Source organism: Musca vetustissima, unplaced genomic scaffold, assembly GCF_032173495.1.
Source record: "Musca vetustissima isolate MV318-11 ecotype Yass unplaced genomic scaffold, APGP_CSIRO_Mvet_v1 utg978, whole genome shotgun sequence".
Classification (NCBI taxonomy): Eukaryota; Metazoa; Arthropoda; class Insecta; order Diptera; family Muscidae; genus Musca; species Musca vetustissima.
Window position 1 is genome coordinate 118,379 of NW_026882773.1, and position 16,827 is coordinate 135,205.

The following is a 16,827-nucleotide window of genomic DNA, read 5'->3' on the forward strand; positions in this document are numbered from 1 at the left end:
CATGAAACTTGGCGGGTATCATTCTAGGCTCAATTCAGTACGTTACGCCGAATTTCGTGCAAATCGAAAGATATATAGGGACTTTGGGGCACCATTTACATGAAATCGGACGAATCTATATATGGGAGCTATATCTAAATCAGGACCGATCTTCATGAAACTTGGCAGACATCATTCTAGGCTCAATTAAGTACGTTATGCCAAATTTCATGCAAATCGAAGGATATCTAGGGACCTTGGGGAACCATTTACATGAAATTGGACGAAACTATATATGGGAGCTATATCTAAATCTGGACCGATTTTCACGAAACTTGGCAGACATCATTCTAGACCTAAATGATTACGCTGTACCAAATTTCGTGCAAATCGAAGGATATCTAGGGACTTTGGGGCACCATTTACATGAAATCGGACGAAACTATATATGGGAGCTATATCTAAATCTGGACCGATTTTCACGAAACTTGGCAGACATTATTCTAGGCTCAATTCAGTACGTTATGCCAAATTTCGTGCAAATCGAAGGATATCTAGGGACTTTGGGGCACCATTTACATGAAATCGGACGAAACTATATATGGGAGCTATATCTAAATCTGGACCGATTTTCACGAAACTTGGCAGACATCATTCTAGACCTAAATGATTAGGCTGTACCAAATTTCGTGCAAATCGGAAGATATATAGGGACCGTTTACATTAAATCGGTTAAATATATATATGGGAGCTATATCTAAATCTGAACCGATTTTTCCCAATTTCAATAGGGTTCGTCCTTGGGCCGAATAAGTGACCTATGCCAAATTTCATCCAATTCGGATCATAAATGCGACCTGTACTTTGTTTACAATTTAACATGGACAGACAGACGGACAGACGGACAGACGGACAGACGGACGGACGGACGGACGGACATGCATAAATCGACTTAGAAAGTGATTCTATGCATGTTCTCAAAAGGAACCATGTGTCTATCTCGTTTCCTTTTGCCTGTTACAAACATATGCACAAAGACATAATACCCTGTACCACAGTGTGGTGAAGGGTATAAAAACAGAATTTATTCGACATCACGCAATTTTCAAATCAGCAAAGATAAACAAGAAACAACTGCTGACACCAAATATAGATCGCACAAGCTTCATTTTTTTTCTTTATATAATTTAAATTTTATAGAACAAAAAAAAAACAGATTTTTTGTTTGTTGTTTGAATTTTTTATCGATTGCACTGCATGGAAGCTCTACAACCAGAATAACTATTCTATGCAAAAAAGAAAGAGAACAGAGTAAAAAGAAACGCGGCAACCTACATTCTGTGCATAATATATGGATACAAAATACAAAAATTATATAAAAAAATGCATTTGTCGATCTGCACAGCGGCAGCTGTTTATTTTATGGACTCGGTTTGATGTTGTAATGTAGAGCGCAACAGCAACAGAAACAAAACACGTCTCATTTAAAATCACTGAAGCGATTACAAATTCAATGTAATATGCATTGTGGTGTCACTTGCAAAGGTGACTTCATTATGCCACTGCATGAGATGCGCTCTAATGCATGTGGGCGGAGGTGTTGTTTACAATGGTTGCAATCACTGATATTTAACGAACGATAAGATCTAAAATTTCATTTACTTGTTTGTTGTTCGGAAATGTGATCATGACAGTGATCATTTATCCATGCTGAACGTCAACAGAAAAAAATTCCTTAATGCAAATGTCAACGTTTCAAGAGCACCGAGTGGAAAACCAGAATATATGATAGCCTACACCATTTTGGTTACAGTAGATGTTTCTTAGATTCTTATTTTAAACTAGCATAAAATTTTCATCTATAATGTGTTTGATGGTGTGTGTATAATGTCCTGTCGATCGGACATCTTTGCTTTTGGTGCACCATTTACATAAAATCGGACGAAACTATATATGGTAGCTATATGTAAATCTTGACCGATTCCAACAAAACTTGACACACGTTAGACCACATTGACTTCAGTAAGTTGTGTAAAATTTTTCGACAATCGTCCTAACTTTGGATCTTTTTTTGCACCATTTACTTAAAATCGAACGAAACTATATATGGTTGACCGATTTGATTTAGGCTATACTATTTGGGTCTTCGGTGCACCATTTTATTAAAATCAGGCGAAACTATATATGGGAGCAATATGTAAATCTGAACCGATTTCAATAGCGTTCGTCCTTGGGCCAAATAAATGATATGTGCTAAATTTCATCCAATTCGGATAAAAAATGCGACAGATGGCGGTACGAACATACATAAATCGACTCAGAAAGTGATTCTATGCATATTCTCGAAAGGAAACATGTGTCCATCACAAGACATAATACCCTGTACCAAAGTGTGGTGAAAGCTATAACAATGTTTAGCGTAAAACACGTTTAAAGTTTAATAAACACTTCATTCGGATCATAGTTACGACCTGTATATTGTTATACCCTTCACCACACTGTGGTACAGGGTATTATGTCTTTGTGCATATGTTTGTAACAGGCAAAAGGAAACGAGATAGACACATGGTTCCTTTTGAGAACATGCATAGAATCACTTTCTAAGTCGATTTATGCATGTCCGTCCGTCCGTCCGTCCGTCTGTCCGTCTGTCCGTCTGTCCGTCTGTCTGTCCATGTTAAATTGTAAACAAAGTACAGGTCGCATTTATGATCCGAATTGGATGAAATTTGGCATAGGTCACTTATTCGGCCCAAGGACGAACCCTATTGAAATTGGGAAAAATCGGTTCAGATTTAGATATAGCTCCCATATATATATTTAACCGATTTAATGTAAACGGTCCCTATATATCTTCCGATTTGCACGAAATTTGGTACAGCCTAATCATTTAGGTCTAGAATGATGTCTGCCAAGTTTCGTGAAAATCGGTCCAGATTTAGATATAGCTCCCATATATAGTTTCGTCCGATTTCATGTAAATGGTGCCCCAAAGTCCCTAGATATCCTTCGATTTGCACGAAATTTGGCATAACGTACTGAATTGAGCCTAGAATAATGTCTGCCAAGTTTCGTAAAAATCGGTCCAGATTTAGATATAGCTCCCATATATAGTTTCGTCCGATTTCATGTAAATGGTGCCCCAAAGTCCCTAGATATCCTTCGATTTGCACGAAATTTGGTACAGCGTAATCATTTAGGTCTAGAATGATGTCTGCCAAGTTTCGTGAAAATCGGTCCAGATTTAGATATAGCTCCCATATATAGTTTCGTCCAATTTCATGTAAATGGTTCCCCAAGGTCCCTAGATATCCTTCGATTTGCATGAAATTTGGCATAACGTACTTAATTGAGCCTAGAATGATGTCTGCCAAGTTTCATGAAGATCGGTCCTGATTTAGATATAGCTCCCATATATAGATTCGTCCGATTTCATGTAAATGGTGCCCCAAAGTCCCTATATATCTTTCGATTTGCACGAAATTCGGCGTAACGTACTGAATTGAGCCTAGAATGATACCCGCCAAGTTTCATGAAAATCGGTCCTGAGTTAGATATAGCTCCCATATATAGTTTCGTCTGATTTCATGTAAATGGTGCCCCAAAGTCCCTACGTATCCTTCGATTTGCACGAAATAGGGTGCAGCCTAATCATTTAGGTCTAGAATGATGTCTGCCAAGTTTCGTGAAAAACGGTCCAGATTTAGATATAGCTCCCATATATAGTTTCGTCCGATTTCATGTAAATGGTGCCCCAAAGTCGCTATATATCTTTCGATTTGCACGAAATTTGGCATAACGTACTGAATTGGGCCTAGAATAATGTCTGCCAAGTTTCGTAAAAATCGGTCCAGATTTAGATATAGCTCCCATATATAGTTTCGTCCGATTTCATGTAAATGGTGCCCCAAAGTCCCTAGATATCCTTCGATTTGCACGAAATTTGGTACAGCGTATTCATTTAGGTCTAGAATGATGTCTGCCAAGTTTCGTGAAAATCGGTCCAGATTTAGATATAGCTCCCATATATAGTTTCGTCCAATTTCATGTAAATGGTTCCCCAAGGTCCCTAGATATCCTTCGATTTGCAGGAAATTTGGCGTAACGTACCTAATTGAGCCTAGAATGATGTCTGACAAGTTTCATGAAAATCGGTCCTGATTTAGGTATAGCTCCCATGTATAGTTTCGTCCGATTTCATGTAAATGGTGCTCCAAAGTCGCTATATATCTTTCGATTTGCACGAAATTTGGCATAACGTACTGAATTGAGCCTAGAATAATGTCTGCCAAGTTTCGTAAAAATCGGTCCAGATTTAGATATAGCTCCCATATATAGTTTCGTCCGATTTCATGTAAATGGTGCCCCAAAGTCCCTAGATATCCTTCGATTTGCACGAAATTTGGTACAGCGTAATCATTTAGGTCTAGAATGATGTCTGCCAAGTTTCGTGAAAATCGGTCCAGATTTAGATATAGCTCCCATATATAGTTTCGTCCAATTTCATGTAAATGGTTCCCCAAGGTCCCTAGATATCCTTCGATTTGCAGGAAATTTGGCGTAACGTACCTAATTGAGCCTAGAATGATGTCTGACAAGTTTCATGAAAATCGGTCCTGATTTAGGTATAGCTCCCATATATAGTTTCGTCCGATTTCATGTAAATGGTGCCCCAAAGTCCCTATATATCTTTCGATTTGCACGAAATTTGGCGTAACGTACTGAATTGAGCCTAGAATGATACCTGCCAAGTTTTGTGGAAATCGGTCCAGATTTAGATATAGCTCCTATATATAGTTTCGACCGATTTCATGTAAATGGTGCACCAAAGTCGCATAACGTACTAAATTAGTGGGTTAACGTACTGAATTAAGCCTAGAGTGATGTCTGCCAAGATTCAAGAAAATCGGTCTAGATTTAGATATAGCTCCCATATATAGTTTCGTCCGATTTCATGTAAATGGTGCCCCAAAGTCCCTATATATCCTTCGATTTGCAGGAAATTTGGCATAACGTACTTAATTGAGCCTAGAAGTACGTTATTGCCAAGTTTTATAAAAACCGGTCCTGATTTAGATATAGCTCCCATATAATGTTTCGTGCGTTTTCTAGAAGTACAGACATAGCCCAACGGATGACCTATTTATATTTGTTTGAAATCGATTTACATACTTTATGGATAGATCTAGGTAGACTCACATTTAGATAAATATCACATATATTATTTCATCCAATTTCATATTAATAGTCCTGTTTATTATACCCATAGTGGTGAAGGGTATCATATAGTCGGCCCCGTCCGACTTTACTACTTTCCTTACTGGTTTACATTAAATACATGAACACACGGACATGTATAAATCGACTCTTTCGTTTCCTCGATATTTATGACCTCATAAAGTTCCTATGCTTTGGGATGCCCTTTGTCTCGAAATGACATCCTCCTCAATATCAGAATTGTCAATAACTGCAATCAAAAGTCCTGGGATGTTCTCTTTTTGTTTTTCAAAATTCCAATTTTAACTGATTTCTCCTCATTGTCCGAACCTCTGAGACTCTCTTATTGTTACCAGTTAAAGTGCGTAGTTATCTCCGAGCGGTTTTTTCAAACCCTTCTCAAAGACTGTCTCCCAACAGATAAGTTTGGCCCTTTTAAAGAGTTTCTGCACTTATGGCAAAATTTCTTAAATTTTTTTAGCCAATCTACCTTAAGATATAGCGCCGGTAACTCGCATTGGGGATTATGATAACGATTTTCAATTGATATATTTTCCGTAACATAATATTTTGGAATTTCATTGGATAGAAAATCTTCTTCCTTTAGGTATAGTGGCTCCTAATTTTCTGTATTTGAAGGATATTGTGTGAGGGTGAGGTTATATACTTCATTTCAAATATATGTCTGCAATCCCATAATGGAGGGCATAAGAAGTTCGACACGATCCGAAATAACGACTCTTCACTAAAAACCTTTCTAAATTTCCAAGACCCAATCACCAAGTTTTAACTTCAAATACAATGTCAAGAACTCTAGGAAAAAAGTTTGGGGAATTGGCATGCGGCTGTATTTAATCAAACCACAAGTTCTACACTCACTGCCACTTACTTCAGACTGTTTGAAATTTTAATACCTGTTTACTTTAAACTTGTCCTGATAAGAATTATTTGTGATAAACATAACGTACCGCCAATAACATTATAGATACTACAAGTATAGCGAAAAAAACATTTAGTTTATGCGCACAAGAATTCCCAACTACTTGTCGTTCAACATTCTTGGCTATCTGCCCGATAGTTCTTGTTGACAATAAAAAACAGTTTGTTTACGGATATTGTTGCAATTATAAAAACATTTTGCGTAGGCTTTATCAATGTCAGTGCGTAATAAAATGCAATATTTGTTTTATATATCTTACTCTCTCTCTCTCTCTCTCTCTATAACATTTTTTATTTGCACTTATATCTCTTTACTTTTTTCTCCTTTCCAGGTTGAACTTGGCGCTAATTGGATACACGGCGTTTTGGGTAACCCGATATTCGAAATAGCGGTACAGCATGGTCTAGTCAGTGTTGTTAATATACCAAAACCCCATAAAGTGGTGGCCACCACCGAAGATGGCCAGCAGGTTCCTTTTAATATACTACAGGAAATCTACGAGGCGTATGTATGTTTTTTACGCCGCTGTGATGAGTATTTCCTTTGTCAGTATAGTCCACCGCCGGACATTAATAGTGTTGGAGAACACATCAATTTCGAAATACAAATCTATTTGAGTTCTGTCGAGGATCCCAAAGAGAAACGCTTGAAGCAATTGATTTTCAATTGTTTGTTGAAGCGTGAAACATGTATTACCGGCTGCACAGATATGAATGAAGTAGATCTCTTAGAATTAGGTGAGTCGGATGGGAACAATAAATATAATGTGATATTAACATAATAGTTGTTTTATTTGTATTTACAGGTAGTTATACAGAATTACAAGGTGGCAATATTGTATTGCCGGCCGGTTATAGTTCGATTTTAAGACCCCTTACAGCACAAATACCCAAAGAGGCTATCATTACCAAATGTCCCGTCAAGAAAATCCATTGGAAACGAAAAAAGACTTTAACAGGCCTCGACACTGTGGATGAGAATGATGAAAACGATTCGGATGATTCCGAAAAAACCGTTACAGAATTTCCCACAGCTGGTGGAGGAGGGGTGTCAGCCGGCCCCGGTAGTAGAGAAAGTACACCCTCATCTAGCAAAAATAACTCACGTTGTGGTTCTGTTGAATCAGACACCGCCGCTGTAAACAGTGACTATCCTGTACGTGTAACGTGTGAGGATGGTCGTGTTTTTAATGCTGAACATGTGATATGTACCATACCGTTGGGCGTTCTTAAATCATGCCATAAAAATCTATTCGATCCGGAGTTGCCCCACTACAAACAGGAATCCATTGAACATTTAATGTTTGGGACAGTGGATAAAATCTATTTGGAATATGATCGACCGTTTTTAAGTGCTGATATATCGGAAATTATGTTACTTTGGGATGATGATAAATACGAAGAACATGCGTCCGATGAAGAACGTGCTACACCTGAATATTTAAGTAAACATTGGTATAAGAAAATCTATTCATTTGCAAAAATTTCCGATACTCTACTGTTGGCATGGGTATCGGGTTTAGAGGCTGAATTTATGGAAACCCTGCCATCGGATGTTGTGGCGGAAAAATGTACAGAAATCTTAAGAAATTTCCTGCAAGATCCGTATGTGCCGAAACCGAAAAGATGTGTGTGGTAAGTGAAAAAACCATTAGTAAAAACGTCCTTAAGTTCGGACAGCATGGATTAAATCCTGTACTAATTTATTTTTATATTACAGCACAAGTTGGAAATCTCAAACATATACTATGGGATCATATACCTCAATACCAGTGGGTGCTTTACAAGAAGATATAGAGAATTTGGCTCAACCACTCTATGCAACTCCTCATGCCTTCAAGGTAAGTTTGTAATTACAAAAATATAATAATGAATTGGAAAAATAAAATACAAAATTGGGACAAACACATAATTTTAAAATACAGTAGCGAGCCATAAAAATGCAACGCTTTGGTCAAATTCCGCATTAGTTTTTCAATTTATTTTACTCTTCGAAGCCTACAAACGGCATGATTGTGTTGTTCAATCATCATAAAACTTTTCAACACACACACACATAACTTTCTGACGAAAATCCCCAGAGATCTAATTACGACATTTAACATTAAGCTTCTCAAAAGACAAATAGCCAGACAGTCTGGCATGCTAGCATCTAATAATTAGGTAAGAGGGTGAAGGAACTATGTATAAATTTAGAAACAAATGTTCATTTGAGTATTTGATGCCATATGTTTATTTTGAAAACATGTTCGAATTTATTTATAGCACATCACATTATTAATCGATTTCAATGTCATGGATTTAATTTTTTTTTTAAATTTTAAAGCAAAATAGACATTTAGCGGAAGTCAGGGAGATGAACTTTTCAATTAGCAGCTAATTTTGTCATAAATGTTTTAAAAGTGATAATATGTGGTAATAGCAAGGTGCAAAAAGAAAAAAAATTCTAAATAGAAAAATTAATTTAATTCTTCGGGACAGAACGCTATAAATTTGAAAGATGCTCTCAAAGCACACGATTGTAGCTTTAAGAGAATCGATAGCTGGTATAATGAAAATCCAAAATTCCATTGAGATTATTACAAACGGTAAAACGCATGCAAAGTGTGAAACAAGAGTCGGCTATAACAGTAGAATCAAAGTGTCTATTAATAACGATCGTTCGTCGAAGGACAAAATTGCAAAATAGAAGGACACGCATTTTAAAGTAAAAAAGTGCCTTTTCTCAAGAACAGTATAATGAATCTAGTCATTTATTTAATTCATTCATTGGGTTTCTGCGGCCACGGACAATCAGCGGGTTTTGGGGGAGAGTGTCGAAGAAAATGACTGAGTCTATGATCCCTAGATAGGTGCCCCTAAATAATAATTTCCAACACAACTATATGTTGTATATACGGTCCACATGACAGTTTTAGGTTAGGTTAAGGGATGTACGGCTGTCGTTCACAGCCGTTCACTCAGATGCGTTTGTTCATTGTTCTCATCCTTATTACCTGAAAAGAAAGGCTTAGAGGAAAGTGGAAAAGAGGGAAGGTAGAAAGTGGAAAGAGGTACTGCTTATTTTAGTTATGTCAAAATCTTAACAAAGCTTAGGATCTAATTGGGGTTTATTCCGGAGAACAATGCTAGATTATCAATTGCATATTTGCCGAACTGTCTGTGCCTTCTGCCACTAAGCGATGGGTGGACCTACAGAGTATATGTTCAATTGTTTCCAGCTCTTCGTAATCTTCACATAATCAACTCCGTTAATGTCCCATTTGGAAATGAGAAATCTAATCATGCAGTGACCTGTTATGACGACCACAACGATTTTTATCTCCCTCTTACTATGAGAGAACATCGAAGAAGTTCTACGGCGAGAGAATTCCGGGCAGATGGTTTTTGCAATCCTGCATCCAGGTTCTGTTGACATTCTGTTGCCAACTACCTCGCTCATACGGATTTTGGCAATAAAGTAGCCAATAGGAGGTTGTACAGATCCCTCAATTGGTAGATTGACTGCTTCTCTAAAAAGTCACAAATTGGCGCCGTGTTAAGGATACTAGCGTGGCCAAAATTCCAATTCAAGACTGCATTTAAGGCTGCCTGTGGTGTGTTTCTTAGCGCTCCGGTAGTCAGGATCAACGCCGATCGCTGTACCCATTTTAGCCAGCAGTGTCTTCTTGTTGACTCCTTGCCGCCATACAAGGCAACCATATTTAAGTATGGGGAGTACAATCGTTACAGTCAGTGTATGATATCTCGTTTTAGTCCCCAACTCTTACCTATAGAGTTCTTGCAGGAGTACAGTCCTATTAGACCTTTATTAGCGCGTTCCTCAACATTCCTTTTCACCTTAGTTTGTGGTCAAGGACTCTATCAAGGTATTTTGCTTCCAAAGAACCCTGCATGATGTCAGAAATAGTCGGCAGAAACTTCCCTCCGGCTAGCAAGACTACATCATCGGCATAGGCTACAACCTTTATACTAAGGTGGTCGAATTTCTGCTGCATCTCATTTATCACCAGTAGCCATAGTAGAGCAGATAGTACTCCTCCCTGTGATGTGCCTCTGTTGACAGATTTCCTTAATGAACTCTCTCCAAGGGAATAATTAATATTTCTAGGATGGTTGGCACTGAAAATGGGATCGATAATCCACGTTAAGCAATATCCCCACTTAAAGGTACCCCCAAATGTTCATAATTTTGGAGATTTTTGGCAGGTTTTTTATAACTTTGAGTTAATTTAAAACTTTGAGTTTCCATTTAGTAACAGATCTCCCTACCAAAAATTATAAATATTGGTTCACTTTTTAGGATGGAGTGTTCGGGCAAGTTTTTCACCAAATTGGCATTAATTTATTATTTTGAATTATCATTGATTAGCAAATCCCTCTACCAAAAATAACGGTAACCCCATTATTCGGTATTTTGAAGAGTTTGGACATGTTTTTAATTGAATTGACTGCAATTTGGTACTTTGAGTTGCCATTCGGTAGCAAATTATAAATATCGGACCATATTTTTGGTAATTCGAAATTTTGTGGGCACTTCTTTTAGCCGAATTGGCTCTAATTTGGTTACCATTGATGGTCAATTTTCATAAAATTGGCATGGCTTGGCGCCCCATTTATAACGGTCTCGAACGCGAATACAGGTATCTTAAATGACAACCTAATAGTGAATGGTAGAAAAAGTTTGTTCTGGCCGAATTTAATGCCGTTTTTGCTTGTTTATTCTAAAAATTTTTAATGTTATATTTTAATTCATAATTTCTTCATTTTCATTTCAGCCTGTTGTTCTATTTGCCGGCGAACACACCCATTCCAATTTCTATTCAACTGTACATGGTGCCTATTTGAGTGGTCGTACTGCTGCCCAATATTTGGTGGGCAATGATGAACCCGATGAGATTACCCTAGAATCGGATGGAAGTGATTTAAGCGCATGGATACAAGGCATAGCTTTAGATTAAGTGTTGTTGCTTGTTTTTCAACTTTGTTTTTGTACAAAAAAGACACAACACACGTACTCATTCACAAAATTCTATTAAGATACAGCGAATGTGGCGATAAACCAAAAAAACAACAACTCTTTAACAACGTCAAAATGTAGCACAAAATACAAAAAAGAAAACACAATTGGATGTGCTGTGTGAAATCACTGGCAGCAGCCTATTTTTCAGCTACCACGCCCAAGCCCATGAGACCATGCTCCTCCTCTGCCTTCTACCCCCTTTTAAATGAAATATTAGATTTTTATTTTTTTATTAAGAAAAAAACTTAAGTAGTGGCTATTTTTATATTTTATAAAACAAAATATTTGTTAGTATATTCCCAAAAAAACTGCAACAACAAAAAAGGGGAGCAAAAGTTAATTTTATTAATGTTAAACGAATTTTGTTTTTTGTTTAAAAAAAAATTAAAGTTAAAAATAAAAAAATGTTTCATTATCATGACATGTATAATAGTTATGTGTATTTAACAAAAAAATAAGCAACTATACAAATTGTACGTATGTATGTATTTTTTGAGAAAACCCTTAAAAATTATTGTTAAAATATTTCACATTAAAAAAACTTAAATCTCCATTTTTAAAAATTATGCGAAAGAAAAAGTCACTATTTTTTAGAAGAAACGAAACAAAACACAACTAAATTTGTTTTATATAAACTAAACGAAAATCTAGTTAGTTATGCTAAGCGAATGAAATTATATTAGTTTTTCTTTTTTAAGCAATCATCGAAATTTTTTGTATTTTCAAAGTTTTCTATTTGTCATGTGAAATTAAAAAACACACACATTTGTTTTGTAATATTTATTAGTGCTTTTATAAAGTGCATTTTTTCTTCTTGTGGAACGACATACATATGTTTATTCAATTTCAAATCTTGTCAATTTACCAATTTGTATTCTCTTATCACTTTTGTATTTTTCTGCAATATTATTATTTTTTTTATTTTATTTATAACATTGTGTTATTAAACTTAGGCCTAATTATTTCACTTAAAAATGCAATGCAACTAATATCCACAAAACTCAATTTACAGTATAATATTTTTAATTTTGCCAAAAATATTGTCTCCTTCTATTTAAATATAGACACTCATACCATTAATTATACCCTTCACCACACTGTGGTACAGGGTATTATGTCTTTGTGCATATGTTTGTAACAGGCAAAAGGAAACGAGATAGACACATGGTTCCTTTTGAGAACATGCATAGAATCACTTTCTAAGTCGATTTATGCATGTCCGTCCGTCCGTCCGTCCGTCTGTCCGTCTGTCCGTCTGTCCGTCTGTCTGTCCATGTTAAATTGTAAACAAAGTACAGGTCGCATTTATGATCCGAATTGGATGAAATTTGGCATAGGTCACTTATTCGGCCCAAGGACGAACCCTATTGAAATTGGGAAAAATCGGTTCAGATTTAGATATAGCTCCCATATATATATTTAACCGATTTAATGTAAACGGTCCCTATATATCTTCCGATTTGCACGAAATTTGGTACAGCCTAATCATTTAGGTCTAGAATGATGTCTGCCAAGTTTCGTGAAAATCGGTCCAGATTTAGATATAGCTCCCATATATAGTTTCGTCCGATTTCATGTAAATGGTGCCCCAAAGTCCCTAGATATCCTTCGATTTGCACGAAATTTGGCATAACGTACTGAATTGAGCCTAGAATAATGTCTGCCAAGTTTCGTAAAAATCGGTCCAGATTTAGATATAGCTCCCATATATAGTTTCGTCCGATTTCATGTAAATGGTGCCCCAAAGTCCCTAGATATCCTTCGATTTGCACGAAATTTGGTACAGCGTAATCATTTAGGTCTAGAATGATGTCTGCCAAGTTTCGTGAAAATCGGTCCAGATTTAGATATAGCTCCCATATATAGTTTCGTCCAATTTCATGTAAATGGTTCCCCAAGGTCCCTAGATATCCTTCGATTTGCATGAAATTTGGCATAACGTACTTAATTGAGCCTAGAATGATGTCTGCCAAGTTTCATGAAGATCGGTCCTGATTTAGATATAGCTCCCATATATAGATTCGTCCGATTTCATGTAAATGGTGCCCCAAAGTCCCTATATATCTTTCGATTTGCACGAAATTCGGCGTAACGTACTGAATTGAGCCTAGAATGATACCCGCCAAGTTTCATGAAAATCGGTCCTGAGTTAGATATAGCTCCCATATATAGTTTCGTCTGATTTCATGTAAATGGTGCCCCAAAGTCCCTACGTATCCTTCGATTTGCACGAAATAGGGTGCAGCCTAATCATTTAGGTCTAGAATGATGTCTGCCAAGTTTCGTGAAAAACGGTCCAGATTTAGATATAGCTCCCATATATAGTTTCGTCCGATTTCATGTAAATGGTGCCCCAAAGTCGCTATATATCTTTCGATTTGCACGAAATTTGGCATAACGTACTGAATTGGGCCTAGAATAATGTCTGCCAAGTTTCGTAAAAATCGGTCCAGATTTAGATATAGCTCCCATATATAGTTTCGTCCGATTTCATGTAAATGGTGCCCCAAAGTCCCTAGATATCCTTCGATTTGCACGAAATTTGGTACAGCGTATTCATTTAGGTCTAGAATGATGTCTGCCAAGTTTCGTGAAAATCGGTCCAGATTTAGATATAGCTCCCATATATAGTTTCGTCCAATTTCATGTAAATGGTTCCCCAAGGTCCCTAGATATCCTTCGATTTGCAGGAAATTTGGCGTAACGTACCTAATTGAGCCTAGAATGATGTCTGACAAGTTTCATGAAAATCGGTCCTGATTTAGGTATAGCTCCCATGTATAGTTTCGTCCGATTTCATGTAAATGGTGCTCCAAAGTCGCTATATATCTTTCGATTTGCACGAAATTTGGCATAACGTACTGAATTGAGCCTAGAATAATGTCTGCCAAGTTTCGTAAAAATCGGTCCAGATTTAGATATAGCTCCCATATATAGTTTCGTCCGATTTCATGTAAATGGTGCCCCAAAGTCCCTAGATATCCTTCGATTTGCACGAAATTTGGTACAGCGTAATCATTTAGGTCTAGAATGATGTCTGCCAAGTTTCGTGAAAATCGGTCCAGATTTAGATATAGCTCCCATATATAGTTTCGTCCAATTTCATGTAAATGGTTCCCCAAGGTCCCTAGATATCCTTCGATTTGCAGGAAATTTGGCGTAACGTACCTAATTGAGCCTAGAATGATGTCTGACAAGTTTCATGAAAATCGGTCCTGATTTAGGTATAGCTCCCATATATAGTTTCGTCCGATTTCATGTAAATGGTGCCCCAAAGTCCCTATATATCTTTCGATTTGCACGAAATTTGGCGTAACGTACTGAATTGAGCCTAGAATGATACCTGCCAAGTTTTGTGGAAATCGGTCCAGATTTAGATATAGCTCCTATATATAGTTTCGACCGATTTCATGTAAATGGTGCACCAAAGTCGCATAACGTACTAAATTAGTGGGTTAACGTACTGAATTAAGCCTAGAGTGATGTCTGCCAAGATTCAAGAAAATCGGTCTAGATTTAGATATAGCTCCCATATATAGTTTCGTCCGATTTCATGTAAATGGTGCCCCAAAGTCCCTATATATCCTTCGATTTGCAGGAAATTTGGCATAACGTACTTAATTGAGCCTAGAAGTACGTTATTGCCAAGTTTTATAAAAACCGGTCCTGATTTAGATATAGCTCCCATATAATGTTTCGTGCGTTTTCTAGAAGTACAGACATAGCCCAACGGATGACCTATTTATATTTGTTTGAAATCGATTTACATACTTTATGGATAGATCTAGGTAGACTCACATTTAGATAAATATCACATATATTATTTCATCCAATTTCATATTAATAGTCCTGTTTATTATACCCATAGTGGTGAAGGGTATCATATAGTCGGCCCCGTCCGACTTTACTACTTTTTTTTTTTTGTCTTTAAGGGTTAAAACAACTCTCTCTTTCTCTTATAGTCACTATTATTTTAAAGTCTGTATCTAATTTGTTTATGCAAGTTTTTTTTGTAATATTCTCAAACAACAACAACAAAGTTCTAATCATACATCTGATGTAAAATCTGTTAAGAAAATTTATAAAATATATAAAACAAATAATAAAAATAAAAGAAATTAAAATGCATAAAATTTATATAAGACAATTATTTTATTTTAATTTGTGAACAAATTTTTATAACCTCCACCATAGTATGGATGGTATATTAAGTCATCGAAATAATCTCATTTCTAACCCTATGAAGTATATATATTCTTTATCAACGCAAAATTCTATGTCCATGTAGGCATTTTTAGCAGGCTGATCAAGTTCGAAGATGGCCTATATTCGTCCACGTTTAGGCATTGCCCCCATATAGCTAAACTGAATTAGCTGTAATTTTGTATTTTGGGTTCGTATTGGATAGGAATTATTCCTGCCAAAAAATATACTTATTTTAGGGAGATTGGTTCCATGAATATGTAACACTGTGAAGTGTTTAGTGTATATCAATTAACTGAGTCGATGTAGTCATGTGTGTCCGACAGTCCATTACTATTTGTAAACAAAGTACAAGCTATAGTTATGGACCCATGGTAACGAAATTTTGCATGGTAGTCCGGTTCTAGCCAAAGGACAGCGATATGTTAGTGCTTAGGTCGCTCTAGATGCCATAATTATGACCCGAACTTCTTGAAGTTTACGTGGGGAAGGGGTTTTCGTCAAATAGTAAGTATGAATGATTTGATCAGGAAAAATTGCCAGTGTGAAAAGAGGAACTGGGTGGGAGTAACACTGTTTAATCCAACCTTTTGCAGTAATTGCTAGCCAAGGATTGTAACCAAATAATTGACTTTCGAAAGAAAAGTTAAAATATTACGCCATTGAAAAATTATAGAGGGAAAATAAGCTAATTGATCAGTTTTTACAAGGTCTGATAAATTTCACAACAATTTTCTTTATCAGCTGGAACCACGGCAGATGTGAGAGTGTTCTATCGTCTAGGACACAAACATTTATTGTGCTAATCCTAAGTTCAGTCAATTTGTAAATGTTCGGCCTCCTCCATGTTGTCATCTGGTAGACGAACTTGATCAGAACTTTTTTATATGTGGCTATAAAATTAGAAATTGTTGCCAGGAGAAAATGCCATACACTAAAGTTGGAAAATTGGACAATTTACCGAAAATTACTATCGAGCTTTGTATTGCGGCTATGATGAAAAAAAGATTTGAACATTTTATGGAAAAAATTTGTTTACCCAACAAGATCTTGGAATGTCCAATTATAGCTGCATTGTAGTGCTAAATTATAGTACCTTTAGTGGGAAAATGCGACCAGGACCACCAAAATGCCAAAGCTACCGACATATATTTATTATTTTTGATAGGTAGATTTGGCACCAAATGAGATCTCAAAATTTAAAACGCGAGCCTACTCGGCTGAAAAATATGTCAGAAATTCACCAATCCATAGTAACGACATGTGAATGCGTAGTTTAGTACCGTTGAATCCAATTGTTTATACCGTAAACCATGAGGACAGGGACATTCAAAGTACCCAAAATCGATCGGAGTTTTCAGTGGAACTTAAACATACGCCTGACCGTTTAAAAATTGGTCAAAATACCGACTATATTAAGGATTTTGCCATACTAAAACAAAGATCGATATTGGTAATTTTTGGTA

At 36.5% G+C, this 16,827-nt stretch overlaps 1 protein-coding gene across 1 annotated transcript in view; it reads left to right on the top strand.

Annotated features, from left to right (window-relative positions):
* Positions 1-11,099, top strand: part of LOC133329452 (peroxisomal N(1)-acetyl-spermine/spermidine oxidase-like) — a 38,357-nt gene extending 27,258 nt beyond the window's left edge. Inside the window, exons 2-5 of the mRNA XM_061537925.1 lie at positions 6,468-6,873; positions 6,942-7,770; positions 7,856-7,976; positions 10,914-11,099. Of these exons, the coding sequence (XP_061393909.1) occupies positions 6,468-6,873; positions 6,942-7,770; positions 7,856-7,976; positions 10,914-11,096 (1,539 nt within the window). The 3' untranslated portion in view covers positions 11,097-11,099. The remainder of the gene's footprint in view (positions 1-6,467; positions 6,874-6,941; positions 7,771-7,855; positions 7,977-10,913) is intronic.
* The last annotated feature ends 5,728 nt before the right edge of the window (positions 11,100-16,827 follow it).